The sequence below is a fragment of the Perognathus longimembris genome, chromosome 7, assembly GCF_023159225.1.
Source record: "Perognathus longimembris pacificus isolate PPM17 chromosome 7, ASM2315922v1, whole genome shotgun sequence".
Lineage (NCBI taxonomy): Eukaryota > Metazoa > Chordata > Mammalia > Rodentia > Heteromyidae > Perognathus > Perognathus longimembris.
The window spans coordinates 61547713-61559475 of record NC_063167.1 but is presented as its reverse complement, the minus strand read 5'-3'; the positions used below and the strand labels follow the sequence as shown (position 1 = coordinate 61559475).

Below are 11763 nucleotides of genomic sequence, written 5' to 3'. Positions count from 1 at the left end.
AAAGCCCATTGCTTTCACCAGAATTTAAAATAATAATTATAAATTATTATGTTGATAGGTTAAAATATCTTTTTTTTTTTTTTGGCCAGTCCTGGGGCTTGGACTCAGGGCCTGAGCACTGTCCCTGGCTTCTTTTTGCTCAAGGCTAGCACTCTGCCACTTGAGCTACAGCACCACTTCTAGCTATTTTCTGTATATGTGGTGCTGGGGAATTGAACCCAGGGCCTCATGTATACGAGGCAAGCACTCTTGCTACTAGGCCATATCCCCAGCCCAGGTTAAAATATCTTTAGCTAAAATAATACCTAAAGTTGGTTTCTAGGTGGGGTAAAAAAGGAATACAATCTACTTAAATGAACCAATTTATAAAGAAGACTAGTTCATTACAAGCAAGACCACACTAAAGCCACTAGCACAACTATGTTCATCGCAGCACAATTTGTCATTGCTAAAATATGGAACCAACCCAGATGCCGCTCAGTAAATGAGTGGATCAAGAAAATGTGGTACATATACACAATGGAATTCTATGCCTCCATCAGAAAGAATGACACTGCCCCATTCATAAGGAAATGGAAGGACTTGGAAAAAAAATCATACTAAGTGAAGTAAGCCAGACCTAAAGTAACATGGACTCTATGGTTTCCCTCATAAGGAATAATTAGTACATGTCTAGGATAGTCATAGCAGATGATCACAATAGCTCAATAGCTATGCCCATATGAACACATAAGATGATGGTAAGTGAAATGAACTCAAGTTATGGAAACAAGTGGTATATCATTGTTGTAGTTATTTTCAACATGCCATGTGAAACCGTACCTTTTTTCCCCCTATTCTTTTCCCAAGGTTTTAACCCTGTTATCACTGTAACTGATTTTAGAACCCTGGATACTGTATATACATGTATTAGAACTAGGGAGGCGAAGGGAATACCAAAATCGAGAGAGAAAGGATAAAAAGAAAAACCATTGCGACAGCAATACTTAAAAAACCATTTGGTGTAATCCAACTGTACATCTCAAGGGGGGGAGGGAATTTGGGAGGGGGAGAAATGACGGAGGAGGTAACAATTTGGATAAGAAATGTATTTGCCTTATATATGAAACTGTAACCCCTCTGTACTTCACTTTGACAATAAAGAAGAAAAAAAGAAGACTAGTTCACATATAGATCTATGTAATTTCCAAAATGTATGTATGAGTGTGTTTGGGGGGTGGGCTAGGTACTGTGGCTTGAATTTAGGGCCTTAAGCTCTTAGTTTTTTTGCTCAAGGATGGCACTCTATCACTTGAACCATAAATCTATTTCCAGCATTCTGTTGGTTAATTGGAGATAAGAAGCTCACAGATATGTTTGCTTGGGCTGGCTTCAAACTGTTCTTTAAGAAGTCTCCCTTCTAAGTAGCTAGGATTATAGGCATGAGTGACCAGTGCCTAGCAAAGTTTCTTTCTATTGGGCTTGAACTCCCCTTTTCAGCTAACAGCTGGTGTTCTACCACTTGAGCAATATCCCAACTTCTAAAAATAGGTTTTGCTGGTTAGTTAGAGATAAGGGTCTCTTGGATTTGTCTGCCCAGGCTAGCTTCCAACTCAGCTTCTCAGAGCTCAGCCTCCTGACTGACGAGTAGTATAGACATAAACCAATATTGCCCTGTGTCCATAGGTTTTTGTTAAAGGCTGAATTTTCTGTGCTTTCAAGGAGACCTTAAACTCTTGAAAGATCAACCAAACAGAAGAAATCAAAGATATACTGGGAATAAACTGAAGAAATGCTTTATTGCAACCACAAAGCACCAATTCAACAAGGCGTTGACTCACAGAGATTGAACAAATGTCTCTTTGAACAGAGATGTAGCAAGCCCACTTTTTCAAACAAGCCCACTTGTTCTTCAAAACAAGCACTCAAACCAGGAATCAAACAAAACATAGGATGCATAAAAATATTACAGCATCATGAAGGAATGTATATAAAAATATTCTGTACTAATAACAAGACTTGTTGACTATAACTCTTAATTTCTTCTGAAACAATTATAAATACAAACCATAAAGTAAAAATTGTTTTCTTCAGCAACAAAGAACCAATGAGAGCAAATCTATGCAGAAAATATTACCCCAGTGACAGTAAGCTGAATACAGAATGAATATTCTTAGCACACAATGAAGTTTCTCTTCCCAGAGCTACAGTTCTGCTCCTGGAGGGGCCACAATGCATGTTTGTTTTCCACGCTGCAGCATATCCCAATAAAAACCTTAATAAGGTCAAGTGGAGAACCCTCTATAAACAAGGGTGTCAGCAATTCCATCAAGGAACACAAGCTCCAGGGAGCAGAGGAATCAAGGAGATGAAAATCCCTTTCTTCTCTCTCCCTCCCCAAGTTGGCTTGGTTTTACTCTAAGTCTCTAATCCAAAGATACTTATTCCACTAACTCTCTCTCTTTTTAAGGAAGTTTTTAGAAAGCAATCTATAAAGAAATAAAAGAAATTCTCACGATTTCAAAGCCCTTGTGGGGAGGGGCATCAAGAGCATCAAAGATGATTCTATGAGACAAATTCCACAAGGAAAACTATCTTGTGTATTTTGTCTTTGTTCCTCCTGGCTGAATTCAGGTCAGCCAATGGATTGCCTAGTTTATCCAATAGGATAACATTTTGTTTGATTGAAATTCTTTGCATATACACATGTATGTATTCTGTTTACAAAGTTTCATCACATGAAACTAAATTATGTCATTGATGTATTTTTTTTGAGGCCGGAGACCCCAATTTGACTGTACTATGAAGAGTTGTTCTTTAAATGCTTTGTCTGCAGAGGTTTTACATGATACTCGTAGATTTTCAGAGCAGGTCCCAATTTTAACTGAAGTCCTGTTAACACATCATTCCTTGTCATCAATAGCAGGGATTTTCCATCAATTTCCTGGAATGGAAAGAGAGGAGAAAGCCAGCACATAAGTCCAAAAGCTCATGGATAATAAAGAAAACAGAAGTTCAAAGGGAAAAATAATCATACAAGTTATAACCAAGTGAAAATGTTACTTTATTAGCAGTTTCAGAATGGATTTTTGTTTTTATTCTTTCAGTACTGGGAATTGAACTCAGGGACTAGCTAGGCAGTGGCTCTATCACTTGAGTCACCTCTCCTCCTCTTTGAAAGCTGGCTTTCTCTGCTGTGGCTTGCCTGGAAAGTGACCCTCCTACTTGGGCTATCCCATATAGCTGGCAACCACAGGCACACCCACACCCAACCATTGATAGAGGTGGTAAAACACTGAAAACTTTTTATCCAGGCTGGCCTCTAATCATGATTCCTCTATCTCTATCTCCTAAATAGCTATGATTACAGATTTGAGTCAGGACACCTGGATGAAATCTTCTATTTTTAGCTTCCATTTTCACTTGCATTTTAGGCTATACATAATCTATATATAATCTTGTTTTCTAAATTGTACTGCAAACACACCTAAAAAAAAGAGCAAATCTAAAAAGAAAGAACATGGATAAGTTTACCTCATGTACCCTTAAAGATCAAAGATGTTGCTTTCAAAAGCATATGAAAATTAATGTAGAACTTTCTATGTATTTAATAACAATTCTATAAATCAGGATCAAAAGAGATAATTATCATTATACTGCAGGCAAACTAACAGTTAAGCAAGAAGTTAACCTGCCTGAGATCAGGACATTAGGAAAGAGTGTCTGGAGTGAACTCACCTTTCTACAGTTAAAGCTAATGTCCTTTTTTTCTTCTTTGTTTTGGACAGTACTAGAGTTTCAACTTAAGGGCTTGCACTTTCTAGGCAAGTGCTACACCATGAAAGAAAACTTTCTTGACTTTCACTAAGTGAAAGCAAACTTAAGAAAACAACAATTATGTTTTGCTGGCAAAAAAAAATCCTTCAACTAATCCAAGTCCTTGGGTTCTTTTTATTTAATTTTTAGATAGTGTCTCATTTTTTGCCTGGGGCCAGACTCAGACCGTGTGATCCTCCTATATAGGTAGGAGCCTTGAGTATAGCTGGGATTACAGACACATACACACTGCCATACCCTGGCTTGATTTTTTTCTTTTATAATCTCTGCTTCTCTTCACATAAGAAATATATGTTGTCTAAATGGTATGCTGGGGTCTAGAGTCTTAGATTTCTAGAAATCTCAATTGTAACAATGGGCATTAGTAAAATGACATACCTTCTGGGGCATTCTTCTCTAAGTTCTTCTCAGCATCTTTGTGCTGAGGTCTCTATTACTCTCCCTCTCAATGGACCCACAAGAATCAAATAGGTGGTAAGGCCCTGTGCACTTCAAAGTTCTTTCCAGTTCAGCTCAGATTCCTTTCCTCATATCTACAGCATGGCTAGTTTTACTTACAGAGCTTAGGAGTGAACTAAAAAGAGATTCTCACAAAATAAATGCCTCAAATACATAATGCAATTTGAAAATTCTGCAAAGACAGTGAAAACACTGTCATCTTATTCTATTTTGTTCTATTCTTAGAGTACTGGGGTTGGAACACTGGATTTTTCTGCTTCTTGCTTATTAGCTAATGCTCTATCGTTTGCTCCATGCATTCAGCACAACATTTTGTTAGTTATTTTGGAGGTGGAGTCTCATGGACTTTTCTGTCTGTTGGGCCTCAATCCATGATCCTTCATATTTTTCCCTCCTGAATAACTAGGATTACAGGCACAAGGACCCAGCATATTTTTGTTATTTATTTTAGAGTTTCCTACGAATCTGAGATGGTTCTTAGGAAACTTGGGTTAAGAGATGGGCAAACAATTTTAAATAAAAAGTCTTGGTGACAGCATGACAGTTTTTGTACATGTACGTAAGTGGAAATAGTTGGTTGCAATATTCTTTATTAAAAGAGTAAAGCCTCATTTGGAGTCTAATAAAAAAAAGAGATGGGCAAACAATGTTGACATTTTTGTTCATTATGTTACCCATGTAACTGGCATGACAAAGAAGGGAGAGGCAATCACCTAAATTTATGACTCTCTTTAAATTCCCCAGGGAGGTCATTCCTCCCTCCCTCCCTCTCTCTCTCTCTCTCTCTCTCTCTCTCTCTCTCTCTCTCTCACTGCACAAGGCTATGAGGAAAATGTGTATTGGATGCCTGAGAGTGTGGGAGAAACAGCTCCAGGTTAGGAAGCTAGAGAAAGCCCATTTCATGGTCTCAAGTAAAACCTTTCCTCCTCTCTCCTCACTTGGTAATATGGGAACATGGGGTATCTGAAATGATTCCATGAAAAACCACTGTCAGACACACTTCCTGAACCTCTAATAGCGTGATTCCTTCCAGCATTCTCCATATGACCGCTCCTAGTCTCTCTTGTCAGCTACTTAACAGCAATCAGATTCGAACAAGGGTTATTTTTAACTGGTGTATTGTGCTTTTGAGGTTTGGAAACATTTTTTTTGTCACAGCTACTAGAAGACAAAATGTTTCACATAAATTTGTGGAGAGACAACTATACAAAACTAGAGCACATAAAAGGCAATTGGCTGATAGGCAAGAGTAGAAAATTATGGAAAAGCATAGGAAATTGCCCATTAGTGAAACCTGTAAATCTGAGACTGAATCTGACTGAGAAGAGTTTATGGCATGGGGAAACCATGTGAACAAAGCTGAGGACATTTGGAAGCCAAAGAATCTGATGCTGGACCCTGTGCACCAAGGTGCTGTTGGCTTCCACGTTAGCTCTACATGCCTGAAACAGATGGCAGGATGAGAGCGCTGCTTTCATTGCTCGATGAGAAAACTCTCTTGACTTTTACTAGCTGAAAGTGAACAAAGAAAACAACAACTATGTTTTTCTGGCAAAACATCCTTCAAGTCAGCATTTCTGTCAAAAGCCAAGTATGTCTGCACAAACAATGCTGACATGTGAATGTTACTTCAGACAAAATAGAAAATCATGTTTTATGTTCTGATTTGATTTCCCTTTGTTCAGTAAGACACACTGCTGTTCACCTCACAGCAGTGTGGGCAGAAGAAGGTCCTCATTATAGAAATATTGAGATGAATATGCTTAATTTATTGGGATAGTGATTTTCTCCTTAAATCATGACCATGGGTCCATAAGGGAGAGTGGGATACAGCACAATGGAAATGTTAAGTTTCAGGTCATGCAAACTGCAGATTGAATCCTCTCTCCACAATTTACTGTGTGACCCTGGTAAGAGACTTAAATTTCCCTAAACCTCAGTTTACTTAATAGAACAATATAAACAAACTCCCAAAGGTCTCTGGAGATTAGAAATGATTGATGGAAAGGCATCAAGCACAGAGCCTGACACTCAGAAGACTCCCAGTGACTACTAAGTGAAAATTGATGGGCTTTGAAAGGAATTGGATGTGTTCGGAATCTAAATCCACCCTCAGTTCCCTTTCTGCTAGTACAGACACTTTGCCTGAGGGACTTGGGCATATTCCTGATCAGATTCAGAAAACTTACCAAGATGTTCAAAAACTACTGTAAACAGCTGCCTTTCAAACTGCACACCTAGGAAAGTTCTTTGGTAAAGAAAGCTAATAATTTGTTAATATAACTTCTACAGAAGATTATAATTGCAAATGAAATCCAAATTTTGTTTATCAGTATGATATACTTGAATAAGTTTGGATTGAAACAGGAAGACAAAAGCTCTAGGTCAGAATTCACCAGTAACTTTCCATCAGAAACTACTCTAGATCACAGTCTGTTTGCTAATATAAATCCAAGGGGTAACGTGTGACCAAATCTAGCTCAGCCAAACTAACAAATGTCCTAAGATTTAGCAAGTATATCAGGATTGAAGCCAAAGCCAAAAGATAACTCACATCTTAGAATTTCTGTACTAACAGAAATCATTTGTTAGCTTTATGTAAAAGTAACCTTCAAGTTCCCATTGAGCTATAAAATTAAAACTGTGTGAAAGACTTACTAAGTTCCAGCAAGTACTCAAGCATTGAATTAAGGGTTAGAGATTATAGGTCTAAATTTCCAATGAATGCAAGACCCTCGAGATATAAAAATAAGTGAGTAGGATCTTTAGATGTTAGAGTTCAGTGGATAAGAACACACTTCAGAGTACAGCACTATTTTACTGCTTATTAAGTGGGGCCTGTGGCATGTTGCTTAATCTTGCTAAGCCTCATTTCCTTATCTAGATGATGGGGGAAAGCAGCTACTGGATTTCATTGCTGAAAGGGTTTTAGAGATAACACATGTTGCAAGCAGAATTCCAGGCATCACTGGAACACTCAACAAATGCTGTTTTCAAAAGTTTTTCTCTCTGTCAGCATTATTCTATGCCTAAATAGCTATTTAATTAGACCTGCTTGTGATGTGGGCCATGAGAAACACGTGGGAAGAAAGATGAGGCAGGAAGAGAAAGAGCAGAAAGAGACTTCAGGAGAGAAGAGAATCACCATTAAGGACGAGACCACTAGCCATAGCAAGATTGAGCAGAAAAAATGAAGTCAGTGGGGTTTATGGTAGAAGGTTGGCACTGTCTCCAAAGGCCCCAGCAGTGCTGATAGTCCTAACTATCCTAAGACTGTGTAGGAAAGAGAAGGCCCACTTGGGATCTGAAGACCTGGGACGAGACATGGTGTGAACACTTGACAATTATTACTCTCTGCCCACCCAGTGGAAGTAAGAGGTTTAGATTGAGATGACCTCTGTCTATCCCACTTCAACACTCTCAGAATGGAATTCTATGATCAGTACCAGGAGCCTCAGCTGGATGCTGGTGGCTCATGCCTGTAAGCCTAGCTGCTCAGGAGGCTGAGAATCAAGGAGAAAGGTTCAAACCCAACATGGGCAGAGGAGGCTCCAAAATAATAAGCAAAACGTTGGGACAGAGACTTAGGTGGTAGAGCACAAGCAAAACAAGCAAGCCAAATAAGTACAAGACTCCCGAGTTCAAATTCTGATGGGGCAGGGAGGACACGAGTCCCATATGAAAGTCCTTGCTAAAGAACACTGAAGCAACTCCTTACCACCAAGGTGGAGGACTCTGATGAAACAGTCTGTCTTTTCCCACTTTAGTTTTTCCTCTCACATTTTCTAGAACTTGCTTTGTAGCAAATCTTTGGTCATTTATTAGCTGGCAATAAGTGGTCATAAGTCGGAAGTTTCTCATTCCTCTGCTTACAAATGGCACAAATGTCTCTGAGGTAAGGGGAGTTGTTCTGGAACTTGAGGATACAAAGGTGGAAAACCCTGTATCTAATATGGAGAGGACATCAAAGAAGGAGGAGTGGAATGTCCTGGGCCAACTCCTGTGGCCAGTGGGAAAACGGTCTCTTGAGAAGAGGTCTTCATCTTCCATGCCATACCGATAAACCCGGTGCGGCTGTTCAAAGCACACTTCTTCCGCCCAGTGGCTTTTGCTTCTGCCACCTCCTCTGGTTTCCCTCCTGGTGTAGGTCTCTTGGGACCGGTCATAGTCCTCACGTCTGCTGGCATCTGACAAGACCTGATAGGCTTCTGCTACTTGTTTGAATTTCTCCTCAGCTGCCTCTTTGTTCTCCGGGTTCTTGTCTGGGTGTACTTGTAGAGCCAACTGGTGATAAGCCTTCTTGATTTCACAAGAGGAAGCATTTTGAGGCACCCCTAGCACTTTGTAGTAATTCATCATTCTTCAGACAGTCTTTCCTCACCAAGACACAGGATTTATTGCCTTTGAAAAGGAAGATGGTGAACAATTCAACTTTACACTTCTGAATCTTATCACATGGCTCTTGGGATGAAGTCTCTTCTAGGGGAGAAATTCCTCTTCATTGCATGAGTCTTTCACATGCCCTTCCCTTCCCTCTTAGCCACTGTGACAAAGTGATTATGACCTCAATATTCTGATCCTGTGACTCTCTGCTGATGCTGTGTCTGCTTTGCTTTCCTATTGGTGGGAAAAATGGGGGAGAATCCCCATGTTGGGGAAACTTTATTAAGTAAATAAAGCCTCAAAAAATAAGAAAGTACCTGCATACCTTGTTAGCAGGGAGAAACCATTTGTGTGGCTCAAGTCTTCACCACACAGTACCAAGCCAGACTCGGAGTCTTGTTTTTACATCAGACCTGGCATCCATTTGGTCTGTTGTCAGAGCCCATGTTCTAAGTGACTTTGTGGGTATGGCTCTATGTTAGAGTAGGTAATGAAGGGTTATATTATTCTTTATAAATCTTATACACATTTCTGATGGAGAAAAGAAAAGAAACTAATTTCATCCAATGAAGACACGGAGTCACAGAGACTAACCTAGATAGATTTTTTTTAAGGTAGATGAATTAAATAGGATCAGATGTGATGACTTTCCCTGTATTGTCAGCTAAGCTCCTTCAGTTGATTGCTGATGTTAACCTTTTTGAAATTTATCTCTAGTCTCAAAAATTAAAGTCAGAAGCAGCAGCAACAAATGCTGGGGCTTGAACTCTGAACCTATGGGCTGCCCCTGAACGTCTTTATTCAAAGCTAGTGCTCTATCACTTGAGTCACAGCTTCACTTCCTGCTTTTTATTTTGATGATTGATTGGAGAAAAGAATCTCATAAATTTTCCTGGTGCCTTCAAACCAGGATCCTCAGATCTCAGCCTCTTGAAAGGCAAGGATTATATGCATGAGCCACTAGAGCCTGGCTAACAAATTCTTTTCTAAAAAGAAAATGGTAGCAATGGAGGCTTGGCTTGTTGCCCTTTGTGTAGCACATACAACATTATCGTTGTAGATTCCTTTGTGAAGTGGTATGGCCATGACTAATTTCTGGCCAAGGAAATGTGAACAAAGGAAGGTGCATCTCTCTCAGACCTGAGCCACAGTCACAAACATGAGTGCCTCCTTTCTCCTTTTTCCTGACACCAACATCATAGGCTAGATCTTGAAAGCTGCCAGAGGAAGATGATAGAGCCTCCATTCTCACTGGGCTTTGAAATACAGTGAAGTAGGACATCCCCACTAACCACTATGGAATATTATATGAACAGAAAGTAAACTTCTACTACAGTTAAGCTATATGAAGATCTATCTATCTATCTATCTGTCTGTCTGTCTGTCTGTCTATCTATCTATCTATCTATCTGTCTATCTGTCTATCTACCAACCATCTATCTCTTCTTGTGGCATCAACTGCTGTAATAACAATCACACTGACAATTTCTCTTTATTTTTAGAGCGAATTCCAACAGTTTCATCAACCAGAAGAGTTTGACTCTGAAGCACTGCAAGTCCAAAATTCTATCCTCTTCCTCCTCTCTCTCTCTCTCATTAACCCCACTTTTTCATTTCAACTCCAATCTTTCCAGGGTCAGGGGTCCCCTTCACAATCTGTTTGACCACATGGTTGACCATGGGAGCCATTTTTTTCTGTAGATCCCTCATTTAGTCCTCCAAAGCTATCAGCTCTCCAATGTGCCTGTGCCACAAACCCTCCTGTGGCAGAGGAGTCCAGTAGTCCAGCTTCTCTAACTCCTAAACTTGGTGTGGCAGAAAACAAAATGCAGAAAAACAAGCAAACAAAAACAAAATCCCAGAAATCATGCAAATGAAATCTCATACGTTTACAGGTTCACTCGGCTATCTTAGTGCAAGATCTCAGCAGTTCTGTTATTTATCCCAAGTCACTCCTGTCCCATTCCTTTTGGTGGCTGTTCCTAACCTTTACTGTTGTGTTTAATTGCTTTTAAAACTTTACCCACTCTCTCCTCTCGAAGAAGAGCTTCTTTTTTTTTTTATTTTTTAAATCTTTGGGGGCTGGGGATATGGCCTAGTGGCAAGAGTGCTTGCCTTGTATACATGAGGCCCTGGGTTCGATTCCCCAGCACCACATATACAGAAAACGGCCAGAAGTGGCGCTGTGGTTCAAGTGGCAGAGTGCTAGCCTTGAGCAAAAAGAAGCCAGGGACAGTGCTCAGGCCCTGAGTTCAAGGCCCAGGACTGGCCAAAAAAAAAATCTTTATTATTATTGTAAAGGTCATAAAGAGAGGTTATGGTTATATAAATCAGATGAAGAGTACATTTCTTTTTTAACAATGTTACCCCTTCCCTTGCCTCTCTCCTAGGTTTTCCCTCCTGTCCACAGGTTTTCCTTCCATCCCCCACCCACAAGTGGTATCGCTCATTTTCTACATAGTATCTAGTAAGTGTCACTGTTGCATTGTTCACCCTTTGTCCCACCATTTCTGGGCCCCTCCCTCCTTACCCTCCCAAAGGAAACAGAAGAAAAAGAAACAAAAACAATGACAAAGAGAAAAAACCCTCTTGTTTCCATTTTTTGGAGTTCATTTTGATAAATATTTTATCAAATATCAGATGCACTTTTGTGATCCTCTAAGATGGGCTTCTTATTTAGGAAAAACATAAAAGGAGGGCTGCCAGGAACTCCCTTGACAGGGAGTTCTCAAGGGATGTCTCTGAGAACAGGATGTATTAGTTGGGATTCTCCCGAGTCACAGAACCAAGGCAATATTGGTTAGTTAGGCATAAACCAGGCTGAGAGCTGGAAAACTAGGAAAGGTGGTGTGTAATTTAATCAAAGTCTGAAGGCCAGAGAATGGGGGGAGGTGGCTGATGGTATAAATTCCAGACAGAGTCTGAAGGCCTCAGAACCAGAAACACCAATGTCTGATTGCAGAAGATGGATGTCCCAGGTCAAACAGAAATAATGAACCCACACTGTCTCCATCTTTTCTTTTTTCTGGTAGAAGCATGGTCAGATTGGATGTGTCTACTCACATTGGTGAAGACAGTCTTCTTTACTCAGTCTACTGATTCAAA

At 39.9% G+C, this 11763-nt stretch overlaps 2 protein-coding genes across 4 annotated transcripts in view; both read right to left on the bottom strand.

Moving 5' to 3' along the window:
• Positions 1-1759: 1759 nt before the first annotated feature.
• Positions 1760-11763, bottom strand: part of Samd13 (sterile alpha motif domain containing 13) — a 41411-nt gene continuing 31407 nt past the window's right edge. For all 3 annotated transcript variants that reach the window (XM_048351664.1, XM_048351667.1, XM_048351666.1), the window contains exon 4: positions 1760-2923. In XM_048351664.1, the coding sequence (XP_048207621.1) occupies positions 2780-2923 (144 nt within the window). In that variant the 3' untranslated portion in view covers positions 1760-2779. The remainder of the gene's footprint in view (positions 2924-11763) is intronic.
• LOC125355341 (dnaJ homolog subfamily B member 3-like) lies at positions 7776-8692 on the bottom strand. Its single transcript, XM_048351663.1, has one exon. The coding sequence runs from the start codon at positions 8632-8634 to the stop codon at positions 7990-7992; it is 645 nt and encodes a 214-aa protein (XP_048207620.1). The 5' UTR covers positions 8635-8692; the 3' UTR covers positions 7776-7989.

Coding starts and splice junctions, on each gene's coding strand:
- LOC125355341 (XM_048351663.1), bottom strand. CDS start 8,634: ATGATGAATTACTACAAAGTGCTAGGGGTGCCTCAAAATGCTTCCTCT.